The sequence below is a fragment of the Morone saxatilis genome, unplaced genomic scaffold (genome assembly GCF_004916995.1).
Source record: "Morone saxatilis isolate NCDOM2014 unplaced genomic scaffold, NCSU_SB_2.0 Contig4, whole genome shotgun sequence".
In the NCBI taxonomy this organism is placed as follows: Eukaryota; Metazoa; Chordata; class Actinopteri; family Moronidae; genus Morone; species Morone saxatilis.
Window position 1 is genome coordinate 4,585,707 of NW_023339984.1, and position 25,099 is coordinate 4,610,805.

Below are 25,099 nucleotides of genomic sequence, written 5' to 3' on the forward strand. Positions count from 1 at the left end.
GTGTTTGTATGTGTGTGTGTGTGCCCATGGGGAGAAGTGGAGCCGAAGTGAAGCCTTACGTAACCGGCTTCAAAGTGAGCTGCAGTCGGCCGGCGATACAGACACGGCCAAACGCGAGGAGAGGGGGAGAGAGAGAGAGAGAGAAAACTGTTTTCACAGAGAAGACGATAAAAGACAGAGACTGTAGATGAGAGAGGGCGTAAACAACTTTAGGTCAAAAATATTTTCTTTAGCAGCTACTTTAAGCGCGGCCAACGTGGCACTTGTGACTGGCTACCACATTGGAAAAAGTACATGCGTCATACAACTGCTAACGTCTTATTAACCTTATTTTTGGTTCTAAAAAATGTAATATATTAATAGAATGTGCTGGATGTCCCTTTTTTATCCCTGTGCTGTAGTAGTCAGGCAAATGTACTACTACCGTCTATTCTGGGTGTCTGATAATTGCTGTTATTTTTGTCACGTACAGATGGTTGTGTGTGTGTGTGGAGGGCGTTGATGGGAGTTGGGGTATGGTTCTCCACAAATTGCACACGCTCCTGTCGCCTCAGCTCCTTTGATTGGGAAAGGAGTCTTAAAAATGTCAAGAAAACCAGCTATTTTTTTCTCTCTCTCTGCTTGATTCACACTGCTAGGCTCCTCACCCCGCTCATTGCAAAAAGATGTCAATCAAGCTCGGTTTTTACACTTTTTCTCAGCATGTTCCCGGGCCGGTAATGGTTGCTTGATTTCTGCTCTCCCCATTTTGTCATCCTCCCCCCTAAAAAAGTGTTCTTTGATGGGCAGGATATTATATAAAACTTCTTTATGACTTGACAAACTTTTTAGTAAATAGTTTTGACATGCATTAGTTATTAACATGCCCCTAAGGTTGTTTTCTGCTAACATTACAACAACCCTATTTAAAAATCAATGAGCTAATCAGGTGCTGCAGATGAAGCAGTAATGTTGTATGAAACAGTATTACAGCTGCAGTACCTTTGTAGAGAAAGGACTGTAAGTAATTCAGTTTACCTGAAAAGAATCTTAACTCAAGGTCCACTTACCAGCTTTTTCATGGCTTTTAACACCATCTCACAGACTTCTTTTGCAAAATGAGTTTACTTAGGTCAGGAAGGTTGTGAAAACCCTCCAGAAAAATAGAACCTTGAGTTCCGATTTGTTTCTTTGGTAAAACATTTTTCAAGAATGAACTTACACACTCAATTATTTACCTGATGTTTGGAGGTTGGTAAACTACTATAATATAAACCTCAGCACTGCAGCTGTAGCTACTAACTTCTGCTTTCAGTTTGGAAATAGCACAGAAAATATTATAAACTTCAGCTTTAAGTTTTTAATTGCTAGAAAATTCTGTAAATCTTAGCTTTAAGGCAATAAATATTACTTGTCAAAGTAAAGGTTTTCATTCCTTTAGCCATTATAAGACATTTCGTGTTGAATGTACAAGGAGGTTTAATGCTGATGCCTATATGACCTACATAAACAATGAGGACCATCAGTGAGAAGCTATTTCTATGTAGGTATTCTTAATGCCTGCCACCGGGTTGGATTCAGTCGAATTCCCCTTGAAATCAATGCAACGAGGTGTCAGAAACACTACCGCTTTTGTCCACAGGGGTCGCCTGAATCAACACAAAATGAAAGTTCCTTGTAGGGGCTTTAAGTGTTTGAGCCAGCAAGCAAGCAAATCCAGTAATTAGCAGCAAATGCAGTGTTTATTTCTTGATGTAAAGGCCCAAACAACCAGAAGGAGAGTCTGGTAGAAGCAAATCCAAAATCCAGTCAGCTGTGGGTTATTAACTCAACAACACTAACTAATACTTCATCAGGATCTGTTACTTTTTAATATTCACATAGGTCTTTAATTCTATCCTGTTTGTATTTGTTGACTGTCTACTTATTTTTAGCCACTGTCATTGGGATTTTATGGATGGGAATGTATCTGTTAATTGGTCCCCCACTTTGGTCCACACTGAAATATGCTATAAAGTTATGTACAGACATTCATGGTCCCCAGAGGATGAATCTTAATGACGCTGATTATCGCCTGACTTTTGATGGACTGTTTGGTACAAACATTTATGGTTCCCAGACAGTGACTCCTAGTGGTGATCCCCCGACTTTTCCTACAGGACCACCAACAAGTTGACAAAACTAATGACATTCCCATCAGCCTCAGCTGTACAGCTGTCTAATTATCAAATGTTAGCATGCTAACACGCTAAACCAAGATGGTTAACACGGTAAACATTACACAAACATGCTAGCTTGCTGATGTTGGCATTTATCTTTAAATACCAGTGTGCCTAAGTGCAGCCTCACAGTCACTACCCTGGCTCTGAGTCTTTATGGCTCTTTTTATTTGTAACACTTTAGCCTAACCACACCTGGGATTCAACCCCTGGTCTCTGGTGTCAAAGTTCTTTATATGCCTATGTATACATTCTTTATCTAACCCAACCACCTCCCTATGAAAATCTTGAAAATCTTGCCTTCCCAGAGATTTCAACCTGGGATGTGTTTTTCACACGTCTTAAACTCCATCCTTATTATAGCCTATATTGCGTATTCTGTGAGTTGATGTAACGTTTTGTTATGTCCTTTTATTTTGAAATGTCGAGTGTTTGAGGTGTCACACCTTTTAGAGGTTGGTCATTCATGTGTCTGGTTCTCACTGGATAATTGACAGATATCAGCCATCTTGTATGCTTTTGCCCATTCTGTACAACACCCTGATGAGGAGCAGACTCCTCCAGTGAGTCCGTCTGTGTTATGTTATATAAGTTGTTTTTTTTCACAGATTCAACTGAATAAAATCCTGTTTCTTTACCAAACCTCAAGTTCTCAAAGTGGATTTATCAGATGAAAGCGAAAAGCGATGAAAGGCGAAAGAGTATATTTGTACTTACTTTCTGAATGCAGAGTGTTTTCTACTAACATTCACCTTCTAAAGGATGGTGAACAGTATACATATATAGCTTTTTGTTACATTTGAAAAGGTGGCTTGTCTCTTTTCTGTGTTACGTGTACACGAATGAAGCGCGCATGAAAAACGACAGGAGTATGACAAAACGGGATAAAGATCAAAACTGATTTTGTCGTATTTTTCTTAAACGCCTCCTGTCCTGATTGACTCTATGAGGAGGCGTCTAGGAACATTAGGAGGCCTTGACGGCGCTGAAACTACTCGGCCACAGTCAGGTCCCTTGAATGTGACGCTAGCCGTTCATCAACAAATAATAATAAAGAAACCTTCAGAGATGATGATGGAGGGATGAAAAGGGGTGATTTTTCTCTTTGTTTCCCCTCCTGTGTGCCTCTCTCCTGCTCCCTCTCTCTGTCTCTCTTTCCCTCTCTCTCTCTTTCTCCGTCTTCTTCTCTTTTAATTTACCAAAAACAGCCAGTGGGCAGATGGGGATCAAATTACATTCACCTTTTACCTGCACTCCTCTGCGCAATTAGTGTCACGCTTACTTGTCATTTCAAATTGACACTCTGCTGTTGTGCTATGTAATTATTTACCCGCCTGGGGAATAGCTTTCTGGTTTAACCAATAAATAATGACAAACACACATGCGCGCACACACACACACACACACACACACACTCCAAAACACAAAAGCACCTGTGCCCTATTTTATCTGAAACATGTTTAATGTGCCTTTTACCATTACAGGGTCATTGTGTATTTGCTTACCAGTGGCTGTCTAATTAAAGGTGTCTTTGTGTTCAGTGTGTCTATCTAAAAAGGTCTAATGTAACGCTGTGCAACAGCCCTTTAAAGTGTTCTATGTGCTTTCACCGCTGAAAGGTCAGCGTTAAGAAAAAATGTTGGGGTTTGAGCATCAGGACCCAAACCTGCCATTCTTCCTATAGGTGTCCTCTTCTTTGCCTGTTCTTTTTTAGAAATATGTCTCTTTTTTCTCTGGTCATATGGTGGGAGGAAAGGGCTGGGTCCTGTTCTTCAAACCGCAGAGGCCTTATTGTTCCACATTCCCTTTTTCCCCCCTCTTCACCAACTACACCCACCCAGCCAGCCAGCCAGCCAGCCAGCTCCCAAAAAAGAGTTAGGCTCAGGAAACAAACAGGGTTTCAAGGAGAGAGAGAGAGAGAGTGAGAGAGAGAGAGAGAAACAATGGCAGCCGTTTTCTTCTGCAGGGGGAGAGAAGGAAATCACATCCAAAAAACAGCTTTCTTTGATCTTGTGTCTTTTCTTGTGATAAGTCTGTGTCTGTGATGCCTTTTGTTTTTGCTTTTGTACTCTTTTTAAAGGAAAAAAACAAAACAAAACAATAAGCAACCATGAACTCTTGCTGATTTGTCCTTTTTGCTCTTTCTTCTTTTCTTTTTTTGATATTCTTTTTTTCCGTTTTTGCCAGTAATCTTTTTTGAATTTTCTCTTTTCTCTTTTTCCCCCCTTTTTTTCTTAACCCTAGGTCCGCTCACAAAAAAACATGATGAATCTTCAATGAACAAGCCTCGAGACGAAGGTATTTTTGTTGCATGTTTTTCCTTTTTTCTTGTTTTGAAGTCTTTTTGGGGGATGTGTACACATACAGTAGAGTGGAAGACACACACACATACACACACACACACAAGGCAAACATCTCTTAGGTGGGACTTTGGATATGAGATGCATACCGATGTGTTGGTGTAAGTGTATGTGCTGACCATTGCAATTAAAAAGCTGTCTTTCCTATGCAAATCATTAGCCTTATGTAACCGTGGGTGATCATAACGCCTGGTTAATGGAAGCCAGATACCCTTCATTATAAAGTCATCTACAGGCAGTTGTGTGTGTTTTCCAGAGGTCCTTATCTGGCTCTCGAACAAGGGAGAGCCTCGGACATCATCATCACCGCTGTGCCCTTGAAAACACATTGGCCAACTAACAGCATTGTCACCGAACAACAAAGCACCTATTGAGACCGGCTTACACAATGAGGTGCATTATTATTGCGCCTCAATCCCGAGCTCAAGGATGAAATTGCTATTGAGTAAGGGCCTACACAAATATTAAGCTAGCCTTATTCCAAGTCAATGCTGATAACATCAAATCAAGCAAGGAAAAGAAAAATTGGGGACATCCAAGGACACTTGTGCCCCGCTTTGGAAGATTTGGGTTTAACAGAGAACTCACAGCCTGCTGTTAATTTATCTCCTACCTGCAGCACATACACTGTGGAGGTGATTTTATCTGCTCTTTCATCCTCCCCTCCTCCACTTGTTCTTTTGGACTTGTTTCTTGGAGAAAAAAGAGGACTGATGATATTTTGATACATATTTCTCTTTATGCTATTTTGAGGGTTGTGCGGGTGAATCTTTTTCTTGCTCCGTGATGCTCTTTGATTTGGGGTATTTTTTGAAGTTGGGAGTCGGAGGAAGTTTGACACAAGAGGGTTTTCTTGGTGATCAAACGCGCTGGCACAGACACAACTTTTTGAGCTGCCACAGTCAGCACGCAATCGAAAGCCCAGTCAAGATGCCCCCCCCCCCGCCACTTTCCTCTAAATATGTCTCTCATTCCTCATCATGACGTACAATTAACCTTATTTGATTAGGAACTGCTAATCCCATTACACTAACTCAATCCCAAACTGGAATTCATCTCAGGTACCGAGGGAAGATGGGAGTCAGTCACTAAATAGAAACCAAAAGGATACAGTTGCAAAAAAAAACTAGATGTCCCTGCCTAAAAATACACAGACATAATCTCCTTTACATTAGACTGTAGCTTGGTATACAGGTAACATGTTCCCACAGGATAGGTACTGGAAAGTACTTCTTGTGCAGACCAGTAGTTACACTGGTATCCAGCACATAAGCCAGAATTTTAGATAACCAGATAACCCAGTACAACCCCATCCATCAAAAATCAAAATCCAAAAAGGATAAGTTAAAATGTTTGATTATTTAATTTTCTTGACTTATTTATTAAAATGTTTAATGTATCTTCATACTTGATGCTGTTCCAGAGCCCTCTCCACACTGCGGGGATATATTTCTAGTCGAGAAATACGGAATCCCTCCATTACATGTTAATATGTTTTGGTATACTTTGACTAAAAAGGGTCAAAAATGTGTCTTGCTTATTGTTCCTTCACTTCGCTTTGCTGTGCAGAATGATGTATGTGCAGAGTTTGACACTACAAGACTGTTTTCAAGTTCATCTGCTGAAGGAGGAAAGTTTCTCTGTGCTCACGTTGAATCTCAGTTTTAGACATGGACGTACAAGCAGGATTTCGTGTCATCGCGCAAGTCTGGAAGCCATCTTATGTACAGCAGTTAAACTTTTAAAACAAACAATATTAGCATATTCTTAGATTCTGGATAGAATATAAGTAAATTTAGTTTTCATAATATTTAGTGTTTTGGATATTTAGGTGATTGAGGGATTTTGTGGAAAGTCCAAATCTGTCACAAAAGCCTTGGCTGCTTTAAGTATATTTAGTCCAAAAAAAGAAGATCAGAACCAGCTTTCGAAACCTGCCATGTGTAACTGTAGAATGTAAACTCTGAAGACATGAACCTAGTGTCCTCACTAGCAGCTACGGTCGCCTCATTGTAAAAGTCTAGTACAGTGTGGTAAAAGCAGGTAGGCATATTGAAACACAACACCAGTGTTTTTCAGTAAGCAGAACATTACTTGTAACTTGCAACATGAAAATAAATAGAGAGCAGATTTTTTTTATGTATAGAGCGATTGCTGAAGTGGGACTGCTGCTGTACAATGGCCACATTGTGTAAGATAGGCAGTAATACAACACAATGGGCAGTTGTTTGTATCATGAAATTTTGGTTACATCTTGCCTAGTGTAAATTATTTATACACATGACTCTGAAGCCCTGACATGTGCGGTCTTCCACCCTGAAGGCCTTTTACACACCGATGAATAGACATCACAAAAATATGAAATGCTCGCCTGTCAATAAGTCCCGTCAAATATCGTTATATCGGCAGCGATGTGATTTTGCAACTCATTAAATAAAAAATCTAATCCACACTCTTAGTTGTTTGAATTGTTGCACAAATAAAGATTTCAGCATAAGAAACCAGATTCAGAGTGCAAAAAACTGTTATAACCTTACATTAATGTGGCAAAAACTCTCCTCAATTGGCTCCCTAATTGTGTTCGGAACCAACAACATAATATCCTTAACATGCCAGAATGATGAAAGAACCTAGAGAAGGCACGGCCAGCTTTTGTCTGATATCAGCGGCGGCCGGCGCAATCAGTTCATTCATTTGGTCCACCATTTTGTCCTCATTCTTTCAGCTGTGTATCAACAGCCTTTTCAAATTTGGCATGCTTTGAAGTAGTATATTCTAGGCCACGCAGAAACCTATTCATAAGCTATTCTGTTCAAGTTAAAAGTACATACTGTACAGAGGAGCAGCAAAGAATTGAGGCCTCGTCCTCCGCCCAGCGAGATGACTTCATTCAGCAGCAGCGGGCCGCTCTCTGCTCTGCATCAGGTGTAAGAGCAAAGGCTATTGGGCCGCAGTGCTGCTCGGTGTCGATGTTCAAAAAGATTGATAGAGCTTACACCACAGCTCAGTGCATAAGGGTGTGTGCTTGTGTGTGTATGGAGAGAGGAGGGGATTACAACCCAGAGCGAGATTGAGCTAAATCAAGAAAGAGACAGGGAGAGTGTGTTCCTCTGCCATCCCGTGTGTCAGCTCTGATCAGAGACAAACCAGAGCCACCTGAGCCCCAAACCTGGAACATATTTCTGCCAGGAACAATGTCACCTCTCTCTGACACACTCACATACACACAATAACACACACAATAAGAACATGGACGTGCCCTTACAGGGAAACGTTCCATCCAAAGCCAAACTGACAGACACAGATGAAGTACAGTAGATAGGATTAAGCAATCAAGCAACATAATGCTGGGAGAAGCTACCATAACTCCTACCATTGTTCAGATTAATGATTTATATCAGTGGAGAATAAAATTCAGGTCTGTCCAAGGTGCATTTAAACAACTAACGCTGAACAAGACTAAGTGACTCTTAATTGAAGGCATATTCGTGGCTACTGGGAGCCACATTTACAAAAGTAAAATCAACCTTCTGTGTAACCCTGACCCGAATATATTATGAGTGTAACAGGGATCTGTAACGTAATTACTGAATTTTAAATTGTAATGCTATACACTACTTCTCACTGAAAAACTGATCAAGTAACATGTTAATGCCAAACACTGGTAATAAGGTGTAAAAAGTACATCAACTGTGTCATTATAAATGAGTATCTTCATGAGATTAGGTTTTTTTTTTCTGCAAAATGTTTCATATTCTGTTCGAAAACAATCAAATAATTTGAAAATGAGATACACAGTCACATACACACACACACAGCACAGCACAGTGGGGGGACTCAATCAACCATCTTCTGCCGTCTCTCAACTCTCCACTGCTTCATTATTTTTATTTCAAAAAGAGGAACAGGGGAGATTGAAGAGAGCTACAGGAGGTTAGTATTTGAGAGGCAGGCATTATGCAGTACTTCATTAGACTGGTGATCTGCAGTCACTTTAGACTCCTCATTTGCTAAGGCCCCTAAAAAGCAGAACTCCTTGATTTTTTGCTTTTTGGCCATCAACAAATTAAAGTAGAACCTCTAGATGATGTACTCTGATCAAATATTTTTCCTGGCCACTTGGCCTTTGAAACAAAAAAGAAACTGTAAATAAAATAAGCAAAAACAGACAAAACCTTTCGAAAGACTGTTACTGTACTGTTACAGTAACTGTTGTCTTTAATATAGTAAAGATTATTCCTTCTATTATCCTGTCCAATTCATGTTGAAATATATAACTGTCACTCATTTTTCAAACATGAAGCATCACAATGACGTGATGGATCGAAGGAGGCTTTGCCTTTTTCCAATAATGCAGTCAGTTTTCTTCATGACTAGTGATGATAAGAATATGAACCATCCAACTGGGTATTTAATTACAGTATAATATTGGGTGTCATTAATCAAACAAAGCAGTGAAAGGTTTCAACTTACCTTTGATGATTATGTTATCCATTATTGCATTTATAATAATAAGCTACTACTGCTGTTACAGCCTGCTGTTACATCCCCAGTCTGACAAGAGTTTATTGATCTAGTGGAGTCTGTTTTTGTTTCTAGATGAAGATAAATAAAGTATAATAGTTGATCAAGGTTAGTGACCTTTTATAAGAGCCAGTTGTATCATTACATCCAGTTCCTGCCCATGAAAAAGGAAGTTAAGTGTTTTACAGTTTTGTTGGGGAAATCTTTCCTTATTTAATACATGCACTCAGCTAGAAAGTATTGACGCAGCTATGAACTAAGTACCTTTTTAGATTACTAGCATCTGCTACTTATCGTTAAATATAATCTCCTGTGTAGTTAGTTAAAAGGGCGTTCCTTAATTCAAATGTAAACAAAAGGGTAGCCCACCACCAATCTAATCTAAACATATAATTGAAACTCAAATTGATTGACAGGTCCTTTTAGTAGATAGGCTTAGGCTGAAAAACAAAGTCAATGAGAGTGAAGTTGTGTGCCAGAAAATCAAAACTACCACCTAAAAGACACTAAACTGCCCCCCAAATCTGAGGGGAAAAGCAAAGTCTTTTTATTCGTATAGATTATTATCTGTATGTGTGTTACCATGAGTGATCATTTGATCCATTGTTCATATAAAGAAAAAATGAATTGTTACAGCTATATGGGATTACATGTTCATGACAGCAGGCCTATATTTTCAGTTATTATAAGCAGAACCAAATGTAGGGTTATCAAATTATTCAATTATGAACAAGAAAATCCGTCAAATGTATGGAGTCTGAAAAGGCAGGCAGTTTTAAACTTGCAATAGTGCTGCAGACAGACATTGTTTACTACCCTCAAACTAGGTCATTATGTAAGACCCATATATTACCAATTGTAAGTATATTTTTTTTCATTTTTTAACTATGCACATACAGCATACAGTAGAATAGAGACACTGTTTGAGGTCAAATTAGTTCAATGCAGTACAGTCTGTCTAACAGAATAAAGTATTAGTCCAGTAAGAATATGTATGCAGAATCAGCACTGAGAGCCCACAGCATTAATGTTATACAACTCAACTGCAATATTTTGAAGAAAAAAAATTAAGAAAGAAAAAGAAGAGCCACTGAAATAATAATTTAATAATAATTGTCTGCAAGCTGGTCTCATACTCTCAAATGAGGATGATTATTATGATGATAATAATACTTTATAGCGCTTTCTCACAGCAGCCATTTTGACATGAAATAGCAGGGTAAACATAGGTCTTACCAATGATACTAATTAAGGTTCTGTTCCATTCAGGTCAAACAGAGTCAGGGTGCTTTTATTGCACATGTTGGCTTACTGGAAAAGCTCTGTTACATTAATGGAACTGAACCTTAATAAGTGTCATTGGTTAACACCTGTGTTTACCCTACCATTTCATGTCAAAATATCTGCTGTGAAAAAGGCTTACTGTCTATAATGGAACTTTACTGCATTACAGCAGCTCATAAGATAAACTTTGATGACATCGTGAAGTACCGTGGGTTCATGTTGTCGTCACCACCATTGCTGTCACTCAGCTTATCCCAGTTTGGATTGTTCATCGTTTGGAGGAGGTTTTTTCACCAGGAACCGAATCATCCGCAGAGGTCACCCCCTCTCCAAAACAAACGGACCTGGTGATTAAAACCGGTAAAAACACTGAATAAAGCCATTTCACCATAAAAATCATTGTTTCTCCAATGCTGTGCAGCACACAAAGACGTCACGAAACTGCTTATGATAGCTCAGCTTGTTTCTCTGATAACTTAAGAGCAGACAGTTGATTACGAAAATCCTTCATCTGGTTAAAATGTATAGTTAAAATCCACCAAGATCTAAAAAGTGTATCATGAAATTGTGGCTTAAACTGGATAAAAAGTCAATTAATGACAGCTTCTGACAGACAACCACAATGTTGATGCATGCACAAAGGTGATATGATGCCATTTACAAGGAGACTGGTGAAATGCGTCTTTACCAGAATAGAATTACTGATTTCTCTTGGTTTGAACATTGTTGGAACCATTTGGGATAATGTTAGTACACAACTCAACAAAATATATAACATAGGTCTAGGGTTTTGCGGAAATGGTAGATATTAAAGCTTTAAAATAGCATAAAAAACACAAACAACAATATCTAAGGCCCTGCAGTGTACATTTGATCAAGGATTAGGCTTCATATTGACTGGAGCACAAAAGACAGAGACAAGGGTCAGAGACAGTTTTGTTGGCCAGCCTTGTCATTATGGAAGGCCCGGGAATTCCAGAGTTACTCGACAGAGGTATTAGAGCTGTACCATCAGAATGCTTCAGAATGTACTGATCTGGTGTCTCTGTACAGCAATCGTGGGTATAGAAAGTAAAAAACGTGGGTGAACTCACAAACCCTGGGGGGTAAAGATGGCAGATGAAAGGGTTTTGTTCCCCTTGACACAAGTGAGAAAAATGTCTGCTTTTATTGTGTTGAAAGCAAACAAAAGATCTAGAAAGAGGGCTCTTGCATAGGTTTGTCTCGATGTTTAGGAATGATATGAACCAGAGTGGCAACAGCATCTTCTGTACCAAAACCCTGCTTGTAAGCAAATTGGTATGGATCCAGTTTGTCTTTTGTTGTTCTGATGAAGATATTAGAGCAGAATTCTATCTAGAGATTTTATAATTACTGAGGTAAGGGGTATTGATGTAGTAAAGAAAGCGTTTAGTTCATTAGCAAAACAGAAATTATTGTTCGACACAGATGTTTTCACAATATCCAATCATTTTTGGCGTTATTTGCTTCAAAGGCATTCTCTAGAAGCTACCTGTGTGCCAATTCTGATTCTCTCAATCTGTTGATATGATGTAATATGACATACAGTCATAAAAAGAGTTTGAGGTGTGTTTTATTGAAAAGTAACACATTTCCTGGTTGAAGTTATATTTTAGATGCTCTGTGCTTGTATCTTCCAAATATCAATACACTAATGACTGAAATGATTAGATAAATAAAACAACAATGACCAGGATTCAGTGTTTGCATCCACGTAGAGCATTGTCAGTATTCATACTGGTGTTTCTCATAATGAGGAAATTATTTATGTCATCCAGGATATTGTGAACAGCATATTCTGAAACAGAATCCTTAACTACGCAGCATGCAGGGTCTGAAATCAATCCAGACCAAGCACCAAACGCTTGTTAAACTTTATCTGTGAAAGTTATTGTCCCTGCTGACCACTATATTCTCAAAGCAAAACAATGGCTCTTTATCAAACAGGCTTTTGATTAACTGCCTGTAACACTGGCTCTGCAAAAAGTGGCCCTCCACCGGCTGGATGAGTGAGCACGCCACACTGAATCAGCTTTTAATTAATGTCTTTTAATTGAATGTGTCGCATAATAGCTGAATATGGCTTGAATGTCACACAGTATTCCCAAGAAAAATGTATATTCTTAGCTGATAGAGATTTTTAGTGGTCAGAATCTGAAGAGTGAAAGACAAGAAATGGACAAAAAGACATAAAGGTGCATTAGTTAGAGTGATGGTCAAACCGGAGGAAGTCACGTCTCAATGCTTTTGTTTGTATGATGGCGAGCTAGATGAAAGACGTCAGAGTGGAGTAATATGGAGTGGCTTTATCACAGAGACATTTCAGCGAGAGAGAATGTAAGACATTCATGATGCTCTCTCCTGGATGGTTAGATGGTAGATGGTGTGGAGGAATAATAAGAGTGTGTCTATGTGAGGCAGATACAAGCTCCACTCTGTTTAGTCTGCATCAATGTATTTTTCTCAATTTCCTCCTCTGTTTTTTGCCTGTTACTCTCCCCTCCTCCTCCTCTCTGTCTCTCTGTATTATGTGGTGTTTCCACTGTGGTTATAACTCTGCTAACAGATGCTGGCCTCTGGGCAATGCAGCATCTCTCCATATCGGCTTCTGTGTTCGTGCTCTCAGACGTACACATCTCTAAAACACTTGCCCCTATCACAGGACTCGCTCACAATCCCTCTTTTTTGGAGAAACAGCGCCATGCGAGGACAGAGACTTGGCACGTTTCATCTTTTTTATATAATTAGGAGGGTCCGGGGAGATGCTCTCCTGCTAAGTCTTTTCATTTCCTGTAGGCTTTTCACCATGGACACAGTGTAATATTCAATGTACTGCAGAATACACATTCAAACAGCCAAATCTCTAAATTGTGAAATGCAAAAGGACAAGGAGGCCGTGAGCAATCAGGAATGAGGAATGTGGGGGCCAGCAAGCATTCTATTATTTATTTCACCATTTTCACATTCTTATGCGCTGAGTACAAATTACTTTATAAGAGGATTTTTAATGGAATGAGGTGACACAGGGACAAGAATGAGAAGAATATCGAAAAATGATGAAAGGAGAAATTATATAAAAAACAGTAAGGAGCAGAGAGAGGAAGAACAGGGCAAAACTGAACAGCTCACTGTGTGCAAATGCTAAATAAAACAACAAAACAGGACAGCCCGGTGCAGAAACCACACATGCTAGTGTGACAAAGGATAAAATAGCACCGTATGGCTCGGCACACTACAAAAGAGCCCAGTACAGAACAGAATAGAATCGTCTGCAGGAAAGGATCAACAGTACTGTCAAACCAACTTTATTTTAAAATTACTACAGAGACTCAATCTCTTGTCTTTTTCTATCACTCCGACTCTCGGTGGGCCTGTTGGTTATTTGCTGCTGAAGCTCCCTGCCTCCCCATTACCTCAATGCTCAGCCCACGTCGTGTCAAGGTTGTGTCAATATCATGTCGAATACACCTACTCCATCGCACGCTGACAGATAGCATTTTATTGAGCTTGAAACCCTCTGACAAGACAAAGAAAGTGAAGAGGAGTGAAAAGGAGGGAGGCTGAGGGAAAGATGGAGATGAAAAGGATCGGAAGGTACCGAAAGATAGAGCGGGACAGCGTGCGAGAAAGAAAGATGGGGAAAGAGAGAGCTAGTTGGCGCTGCGTCGGCTGTCAGCTAGCTTGGCGCTTGGGAAAAAAGCTCCATACAGTTTTTTTGTTTTGCACTTGGCTGGGTTTATCACCATGTGTAATGGCTATAAGGGACTCAGGGAAGCAACAGCGGAGGCTGGCTCAGCTCCTCTTCCACTCCTGGAACTCGGTGAATACCCTGATGCTGCCTTTGAGCTAGCCAAGAGCTATTATGGGTCTATTTAATCTTAATCAATAAACTTTAAAGTGCTCACTGAAACAAATGAAGTTTGGAATTGTCAAATTGCAGAGAAGACCTCCCAGCAGCCGCTACTGAGATCAGTAATATTTGTGAAGTGCTGTGGAGTTATACTCTAGGTTAATATGTGGATGATGCACGGTTTTGAAAGCTAAAATGTGCATTCAAGCGTGCTGTGAATGATAGGCACAAGGGTGCATTTTAATATGTAACTGTCATTGAAGTGTACACATTATGGAATGAGAACAGTACCACAAACTCTACAGAGCAATGTGTAGTTCTGCCTATTTCAGTACTTTAGCACGAACAAGTCTGCTACACTACAAGTGGAGAATAGGTGAATCCATGACAGCTGACCTCCTCAACGGCAACACTCTACTATTTATGTCTACATCTATCTATTCCCATAGTGCTGTATAGGAAATAAGGTTGTAAGCATTGTGGAGAGAATATTTGCTCTGTTAGGGTGGGTAGTGGGATGGATGAATAGGGTGGTGGTACAATGGCTTTAGAGCAGGATGCAGCTATAGATGTGTGCTCGGCTCCTTTAGTCACGTCTTAATAATCACCCTCTTTCACTGCAAGCTGCCATCTCAGAAATTAGAGAGATTAAGAGTTGTTTTTACAATTTATCCACTACAGAGGGGGTTGGAAATTGTGGTTTGGAATATGACTGAATAGATTTGCTAATACAGGCCATTTTATTCGAAAAGAAAGTACTACTATGAAAGAACAAATTACAGACTGATTGAAAACATTTCAATGTATTATTTCAAACTGTGCATATTGTACACATTGTTTCAGTTTGTTTTGATTTGTGTTTAGTGGTTTTATGGAAAAATAATAATAATGAGCTCCAGCACTGGCTGCTTTTAAAACCCATATATAAAACTCTTGCCTGATAGAAATTAGGTTTCAATACTACTCACTAGCAACACCATACATGCATAGAGAGAAATACAATTGACCACCTTGATTACGTTCTTTATGAATCATATGAGGATACATTTTTAATGAAAGTATATGCTAAGTTTCTGATATGCTCATGTGTGAACAATTTAGTAGTAGCACCTCCTTGACAATGATAGTGTAAGAGTGTTGATATTTGATGATCCTTGAAGAGTAAAAAATGTATACAGCCCAATGTCGACCACAAGCTGACTCAAACACTTTGGAAACAGGAAGTGATGTAGTTTGATGTAGTGGTGTGATTTTGTGATGTATATAAATAGTTGAGCCGGTGGAAATATTCTTGGCAGGTACATTTATTTACTGGGAGCCAAAAAGTTAATTTTGGATCATCACAGGAGACAGATACTATCAAGTGGGACTTCAGGTGGAAAACTTCCATCAGTCATATTCCAAGATGATTTTAAACTCCAAGATGCTGATGTTCGCCAGCGGTCATTTTAGTGTAGCTGCATGGATACACGGAAAATGTGGGTGTGGCAAATCAAAGTAGCAAAAACCAATCAGAGCTGGAGGTCTGACAGCTCTGCAGCAGAAGTAGAATTTGATACTCAACCATCAGATTAACCGCCAGGACAGGCAAGACGAGATAAATGGCTGCAGATAATCCATACCCCCCCCCCCCCCCCCCCCACCCCTTCGGGGTGACATGGAGGCACAAAACCGGAAGATCTCCACGCGTGTAGACGAACCAACTGCACGCGCACGCTCACATCCAACACACACAACCTGCGGTGAAACGAAGCCGGGCTCTTGGCATTTGATGTGCATGGCAGATCCAGAGATCAACAGCTCAAACTGCATGCCTTGCTGAGGAAACGCACGCTCCATACTGCACCGACATACACAGCAAAGATGATCCTTTTTCTCATTGGGCACACACCAACGCTCAGTTGAGTTACAAAACTTCCACTCACTTTAACTAGCCACTGCTTTTTTGGGGGTGTGTGGTCTCTTTCTGGCTTTGTACTCGCCGTGTTTGTGTGCTTCCACCCTGGTTGTATTGTGACTGTTGGAATAGCATTTCCAATTAGGAGGTATTGTTATATATGAGATGGATGAGCAGTGGGTAGTGGCAAAGGCTGCCAGCATTACTTAATGGGACGCTGGTGTTCTGTATGGAGACGACAGCGGAGGCTCTCTACACCCAATTTATTGTTTCTCTGCTCCTCCTTCTGGAACTCATAGACTCACAAATAGAAAGAGAAGACATTTAAATCCGGCAAGGTAAATAAACTCTACATCTCTTGTGTAACCACAATGTGTATCTCCCACCTGTCTCCCGTATGTTCTTCTTGTTATTAAAATAAATAATACAAAACTGTTTCTTAAACCCTTAAGCAGTAACTAAACATTTAAAGTAATTAACAGTTCCCTCTAGGATTTCACCAGGCGTTTTTTGGGGGATTGATGTGGCCAAAAATGCTTTGATTTTACGGCAGCTTTCTAAAAATTGCCAATGCATGTTGCAATGTTTATTACCCCATTGTTTGACAAGAAAATTGCATCAGAAATCGGAAAGTTGCAAAAAAGTTTGTATAATTCATTTAAATTGAAGGCAACTTGCTTCCAGTGAAGAATAAAATCACTAGTAGTTTGGTAACATACAACTCAATGTTTTGTGCGGAAAACTACAACAATTGGTCAAATTTGCAACGATTGGACAAAATTGCAAGGTTGCGCAGGGACTGAATTAAAGTGCAACAATGCAAATGTGAAGAACACTGAATATAGTTTATATTTGTATTCATCTGGGGTAGTATACAGTTTGTGTGCCAGAAATAGCCATGCTTGAAAACAATAAACAATGAGGAAAAATAGAGCTAATTTTGAAAATCACTCAAATATCTACATTAAAACGACACTGGTATAATCAGACTCATTCATTAGAAAGATTTGAACCCAACCGAAATACTCACACACAGCTAAAACCTCGCAAAAAAGCACTCCCTTGAAATGTTCAACAAACAGATATAAAGTGAAAGCAGTCACCTCTCATATCTCTCAAAAGAACGATTTAGTGTTCACAACTCTGATCACTGATATAGCTGCTCAGTAAATGAATGAAAGATATTGAGCTCCCCAATGTTTACTGGCATCAAATTCCATTCTTCCATTCTTGTGTGGTTTCAATAAAAGGCCACAATTACTGAGGAAGTTTTTTTTCCCACACTGTAAGGACGCACATACTTTCTTAAGTTTCCAGTCATTCTCAGTTTGACATATTGCTGTAGCTATCGGGGGACCAATACAAAACATAAATTTGCACATGATTAAATGAAAACAACCAAAGGCTTAAAGTTCACTCAAATGTAAAACATAAAATAAAAGTAAGCAGTTTCAGTATAAAAACAACTCAAACATGCATGTATTTGCATGTGTTTGCATGTGTTTATACCACTTTTGTGCAAGTACTGCATGCATGTCAAAATGTGTTTGAGTGAGGATGTAATGTGCTTAAGTGTGTGTGTGTGTTTTGTATGTAAAGACTAGTACACCTCTATAGGGAGGGATACCCCTGGATCCCAGCTTGTGTCAATGAGGCCTCTCAGCAACACATTCACACTCATTCAGTCCCAATTAGACCCCAGACACCCCGTGAAACCAGGGCTGGAACGGCAGCCCCCATTAATGACCAGATCGTTATTTGGAGGGAGGGAAGTAGCGAGGGCAGAGGAGGCCGAGAGAGAGAGAAGGAGGGAGGTGGGTTGGGGATAATGAGAGGTTGCACGAGGACAGACGAGGAGGGAGATGGAGAGCGTTGCAACATGGTTGATTCCATTTTATTCAAAGACATACAGAACTGTACTGCAAGTACGAAGTAAAGAAAATGCATGTGCTTTTATATACACATGCATACATGATTGCTTGAGAGCCTTTCATTGACATTCATTCCTTACACTAAAGTAATAACCTACAGCATATAGTCAGTATATAAAAATTCATATTGCTCCTCTCTATTGGTGGTACAAGTAATTCAACACAATACTGTTAAACCTTGAACCAGTCCATGATTGTGAAGTAAAGAAGTGAACAAAATAGAGGAAAAAAGTGTCAAGCAATATGGAGTTAGGATAATATCAAGAATTTAGGAATTAGTGTAGTATTTACACTAAGCAAATGCACCAAATTGCAACAAATGCACCAATTGTAATATTGATTTTAAAAAGGTGTTAAGTGAACCATAGTGCCACTATGAGTAGTGATTTTTGATAATAGTATTCATATCTTTATGAGAGATTGTGTGGTTAAGTGTGTTGTTGTATTCGCACTGTACTTTAAAGACGACTCGGTAATTGTTAAGACTCCTTTATCTTAAAACGCACATAAAGCCAGTCGAACAAACGCATAAAAATGAGGGTATTTTGTTACCAGTGAAGCATAAAGAATGTGGAGCTGAAGAAAAGCAAAGGGAAAGGAAGGCAGGAAAGAGGAGGAGAGGGGTCAACTGAAGTCCAAAAGGCTTAAGGCTGAAATAAAGGGATGTGGAAAATGGTGGAGAAGAAGACTGTTATGAGGGGGAAAGAGAGAGGCAGCGGTGGGAAAACAAGGACAATGCCTGTGTTTGTGTCGTCTTTGTCACTGTGGCATTTTGGAGGACAGAGGGGCTGTGTGCCTGGATGTGTGTCTGTGTGTGTGTGTGTGTGTGTGTGTGTGTGTGTTTGCGTGTATTCGCTTCCCCATCCACTCAATTTGTGGAATTGATCCACTCCCTAATAGTGAGCAAAACAAAAAGTCAGCCTAATCCAACCATTATTTATAACACAGATGGGAGAGAGGAGGGGGTGAGGGAGATAATTTAACAGTAGAAGTGCTACAAAATCGTATGACAGAGAGATGAGAAAAAGATAGAGGAAGACAAATAGAGAGAGAGAGAGAGAGAGAGAGGGAAACAAAAAACGCTCAGTGCAATTGGAATAAAAACAAGTAGCTGGAACACGCTGGGCTCAAAGCCGAGGTACGAGAGAGAGGTTACAAATAGACTCTCACAGAAAGAGGCCAGGCAGTGGTAGATTAAGACAGAGGGAGAAAGAGCGAGAGATGAAGAGGAAAGGGGGGGTATCACCGAGAAAAATGGAGATCAGAAAACAAACAAGTGGGGAAGATGATAGAGACCAGGGTGGTGGCCGCCGGAGGACGAGCGCGAGGCGTGATGAGATAAAGAACGTGAGAGTGATCGAGAGCAACAGGAAGCGAGATAGGGAGAGAGAGCGCTCGCTGGTGGCAGGAGTGAGAGGCAAAGAGGTGGTGCGAGTGGAGAGAGAAGAAAGAGTGATAGATGGACGGCGAGAGAATTATCGGAGGAGTACTTGTGATTTTGGAGATGTTATTGAGTCTAATAAGAGCATGTTGTTGTAAGAGAGGCTAGGGCAGCTATTCCTTATCCCTGTGGTCCTACTCGTCTTTTTTCCTCTCCCTCGCTCTGCTCCTTTTTACCTCACCCACTCTTAACCTGCTGAAGAAGCATTACAGTCTGATTTATGTAAAAGGACGTAGATGCAGGAAAGTGCTTTCTTGACTTTAAACCAATACCAGCTATATTTGTGTATGTAACAGCTGTGATAATGGTCATACAGTACCAGACAGATACGGTAGACATATCCGATACCTTTGAGCAGAAACCGTTTGCTTCTATTTGGACCGGAGGGGTTGCTGGTCAGATCTTTGGAAGCATATTGAGCTGTGAGGTTGCTGTTTGCTCGCTGTCGCAGGCAGTGGAGTTGGTGTAGACAGAGTACAAACAGAACAGCAGCTAGGATCATCCAAACCCCATGCTGGTCCCCACAGCCCCAGTGTCATAAGCTCAGGCAGACAGAAAGAACGGAGGCAACGCTTGGTGTATGTGTGTGTGTGTGTGTGCAGCGACCAGTGTGGAAGTGGTGGAGCTTTTAGCTTCTCTATGATATATTTGTTTTAATTGATGAACCTGGAATCTTTTTTTTTGTGGCTTACTCAGTGCATGGCAAAGTAAGGATTCATGCTTTTAACAGAGATGCACCACACACACACACAAACCCCTTGTCTTTGATTCGAATTAGCCCCTTGGCCACCCATGTAAGTGCTAGTGCCATCAACAAAACCAATTCAATTTCAAAATCTATCACTATCCAATTAGCTGCACTCAACAGGTACTGTGTACGTCTGCTCCATGGATATAAGCACACACAGTGAGCAGCGCTTGTCACTGCATGTATCTATTCCGCTTAATATGATTATGCCATAAACCCTCAACACCTACCATATGTCCATGCACCAAATGGAAAGCAGTGGATGCATTCAGTAGTACACCAGTGTCAAATATGGTGTCTAAACAGGTGTCTGTAGGGTTTGATAGTGTTACAATAGACCTGCTTAATGTAAATGCTTAAAAATGTAATAATCTTTTACAAGGCAATATAATTGTTAATTATATTCATATAATTATGCACACTTTAATCAGGGTGTTAAGAGGCTCACAGTACACTGGGACTGATACTTGAGAGTTGTGTTTTCGCTACTTAGAATGAGTTGTCTACAGAGGGGGAGTCCACCATGTTGAGCTGCCATTGTTTCAACGGTAGCATAGAAAAGACAAACCAAGCTCTGGCTCTAGATAAGGCCTTATTCACTTTCTTTAACGAGTTTCGCGGCCACTGTAGTTTCTCAGACACGCTTAGAAGGCCAGCAGTCTTCACTCAGTGGTAATCTGCGACTTCACTGCCAGACGCTACTAAATCCTACACACTTAACTACATTTCTATGCTACAATAATGTAAGTTTGACAAAAAATAAATAGAAGTGACATGGTGTCTATTGTGACAAATGACCTTTCTAAAGCAGGTTTCACATCTCTGCTAGTTAATATTCATTCTGTATTGATGTTAGATGGAACTGGCTGCATGGAAGTGACTACAGGGAAGACACATCCATCAATCTGAGTTTTTGTTAATGAATAAAAACACACAACTAATACTGTAATTATATTCTCGCCACAAATGTTAAATGAAAGTTAGGCCTGAAATGTCCTTACTTTCCATGAAAATATCATATCCACAGCTGGTTCTCACAAGTATTATAATACCAGTGCATGGACACACACATGTCCCAGATGCAATCAGTATGGCCTTTGCCTTGATCCATTGTGCTCTAACGATTAAGCCTTAGCCCTGCTCGGTGGCCTATAGGCCCGCTCTGCTGCTGTGCATCTCATCACATCCCATTCATCACCCTGTGTCTGTATCCACCTCCAGCCCTCTATCACATCAGCCTGCCATTGACCTCCTACTGACCCTCACTCACACACACACACACACACACACACACTCACTTATCTGACTCACACAATACAGTTTGTGAGTGTTTTTCTGAATGTAGTTCACTTTAGGTTCCTCATAACTTACTCAAGGTTTTATTCGAATGCAGAAGTCCCTGTTTGCACTATGAGGAACCTTGGTGACTACTGACTTTAGTTTTGAAAACCAGTAACACTTCAAACTGGAATTCTAATATTCTATCTATTTTAATAAAAAGTCAAGAAATGCAGATGTTTTTAACATTTACTTAAAAAGACTTTTATTCTAACTGTACAGCAGTTATAGCTTGGTTTTAGTCCCAAGCTCTAAATACTTTCCTAATGAGGAGGATGTGTTGCATATTTAGAGAAAAGCCTCTGTCAGAATATATTTAGCCATATAAATTAGGGATGTATATCCACATGTTTCTTGAGCAGCTTGACTTGCTCCTACAAGGATAAGGTGCACATAATAATTCCAATCCATCATGACTAAAAAATACAGGTCTCAGAAATACAAAAAATACGCACAAATGTATTCCTTCCATTACACTGTTACAATATTTTCACCACTTTGCAACCTTTCTGTTAATTGGACCACTAGTACAAAGAGCCTCTGTGTATTTGCACACAGATGACAGTTCATCATTTGCTGTGAGCAATTTCCCTGTTATTACAGCTTGGAACCTCAGCGTAAAAGGTCAATATTTATTTCCACCTCACACCCACATGTGCTTGTGCACACACACTCGCCGGCCTCTCCATACTAATGAAAATGAAAATAGACATGGTGGAAAAAGTTGTGCCTGTATGTATGGGAGAATTGAAAATGCTAATTTGGAGCAGGTATAAAACTCTACATGCTGCCTTATTCCTCCTTGAGCTGTCGTATCACCTCAACACGATTCAGTATCTTTTTAATTATGGCTCTCTGTAAGCAGAGGGCCCTCCGCTTCCATCTCTCCATGCTCAGTTTAACGTATGGGGAGATGATATCTCAGCAGGCTCCTGCGCTCACTGTTGTGTTAAGGAGTAATATATTCTCCACATCGAGCCCTCTGGTGTCTCTCTGCTGTTGTAGCTCCCAGGAAAACCAGGTTATGCAGGATGTGGTTGAGGTTAATCCTTGCTTTACCCTCAGCTGTTACTAAAAAAACATCAGAAAAATATTAATGTAAGGCTTTTCATCTGTTATCCTTACCACTTAAGTGCATATCACTCTTGCCTCTCCCTCTCTGCTGGATCCCTCAGTGATTGCTGGCATCAATTCCTCATAAAGTCAACACCCGACAGTGACGTACACGGCACGGCGGACCACACTCCATCCCCGTAACTAATCAGTCAGCTGATAATGCAGTTGAGAGGAAGGCCCCCGCATCTCATCAGGAGACCAGAGGGTGGCGTCTCTGAGGGCAACCGGTGGGCGGTGTGCTAAACTGGAACACTCGACAACAAGTTTAGGACTAATTGTCTCATTGTCTCCGTTCTGCTTGAAAGGATCAGCAGCTATGCTAAGCTCCTCGGGGTCCCAGCCCTCAGCTGCTCTCTGCCATCTTGCTTTGTCTTTGTTGTTGTTTGTGTTTGCGGAGCAGAGCCAATGTTTTCAGTGGCATTGTTCGGTTATTTGATTTTGTTCACCTTTTCAGTTGTTTTTTTTTTGGGTTTTTTTTTTTGTTAATGAGTTTCTCCTCTACGGCAGTGGCAGAGCCACCAGTGATCAGTGGGGCTGAAATCAGTTGGATACAATTATAAACACTAAGTGCTTTTTCATCTACTTGTTTTTATGGTTATTTAACATTTCTGTATAAAAAAGATGCAGAAATGCAGAAAATTGAAAAGAATATATATTACAGAAAAAGTTTGTATGCTTGGCTGAGCAGCAAATTGCAATAGAAACAGACTTGGCCATAATGTATATGAATTCTGTGACTTAAACATCCACTGCTTCCACTCCACAGGAGAGATAAAAAGGAGCAAGAAAAGAAAAAAAAAAAAAAATACATCTGATCTGATCTGAGTGATGATGAAATTGTAGCTTTCCTCAATTTATCATATAAAACAAACCGAAATATATAACATTGATTCACAGTTACTTTTGCCGATTTTGGACATTTGGGGAGAATTTTGAGTCGCTATTTAAATCCCCTGTGATAATTGTGGACATTAACAATAAAAAACTAGTAGTAGTAGGGAGTAGAAGTGGCATTAAATGGAATGGATACTTTGAATTGTGCTTAGGTAAAGTGTCTAAATGATAGTTACTTTCCACCACTGACAATTTTAATCCAACATTAAAGTTAAAAAGTAAGATTCCTAAACAACCATAAGCTGTATATATAGAAAGGTGAGCGTAAACATCTCACTAATGTCTTATGGTGATGTTGACTTGTTGCTATTTAGACATATTAACAGTGGTACAGCACAGATCAGAGTCTGCCCTGCCATGTCACTATGAATACGCCTCTCCCTGTACACCGTTTGCTCAAGCCTGTGTGGAAGTGTTTACCATCTGCCGATAATCTAGCATAGGATGTACAGGATTTGTTGTGGCTTTGTATGTATATTCTGGACATTTCCCAAACTGCCTCTGTGGTACAGCACGTGGTATACAGGACATTAGGTTGTCATGCAGCACCTGTTCTCTTTGTCTGCAGACATGTTGTCAACATGAAAACAAATTATACTTAAACCACAGGTTCTCCCAGCTGAGCTGATAATCTGATTAGTTTTTTGAAGCACCTTGTTGCATAACATTTGCATGATTTTAAGAGATGAGTGATGGAAACCTAGGTGGCTTGGTGTTTTTGTAAGCTTTAAAAAGGAGTTTATCTCACATGGGGATCACATGTGACTCCTGAGGCTGGAAACCTAACCACCCGTCCATCTGTGGGCATTGCATGCTAAACTTTTGCTGTGGTAGAAACACAACAAAGCCAGAGGCAGAGAGAGACAGAGCGCCTGAGACAGGAAGAGAGAGCGAGAGGAAGCTTGTAGCCCCCAAGGGCCTCAGTCCTGTCTGTCACTGTGCCAGAACGATTCGCCCTGTAACTGATCCATGGACACAGAGTCTACAGGTCAACTGTGACAGCCTGCTTGGCTTGTGTGCTTGTCTCTTATGTGGGTGTGGGAGGGTACATCAGTGCATCTGCATTCTGTCTCCCATGATGCCAGTGGCTGTCAGTCTTCATCTCCTGATGTGGAATACAGAGATGCGTGCATAGGAAGTGTGGCAAGCGGTCATTTGCCACTAATGAAATGAGATTCAGGTAGAGACGTGGCGAAGGGCATCACAGGGTGAGAGATGCACAAGAGCAATATGTTGCCGCGGCAACAGTCAATGAGACTTTGTCCACGTGAGAGTGGCTCATGTAGGGAGAGTGAGAGAGGAAGAGAGCAGAAGAGGCAGAAACAAGTGGAAGTGAAGCAGTTGCCATAGCGACTCTACATTGCAGCTGCCTGTAAATTTCTCTCTCCCCAGTGTGTGTGTGTGTCTGTCTGTCTGTCTGTCTGCCTGCCTGACTGATGCACCGGTTTTAGCGTCATGGCTGTGTATTAAATATACTGTGTGTCTGTGTGTGTCTGT

General features: G+C 40.4%; 1 protein-coding gene across 1 annotated transcript in view; it reads left to right on the top strand.

Annotated features, from left to right (window-relative positions):
• Positions 1-25,099, top strand: part of nlgn2a (neuroligin 2a) — a gene marked incomplete at its 3' end in the record, with an annotated part of 169,736 nt that overhangs the window by 84,576 nt on the left and 60,061 nt on the right. The window contains 1 exon segment of the mRNA XM_035675673.1: positions 4,443-4,496. Coding sequence (XP_035531566.1) covers positions 4,443-4,496 — 54 coding nt within the window.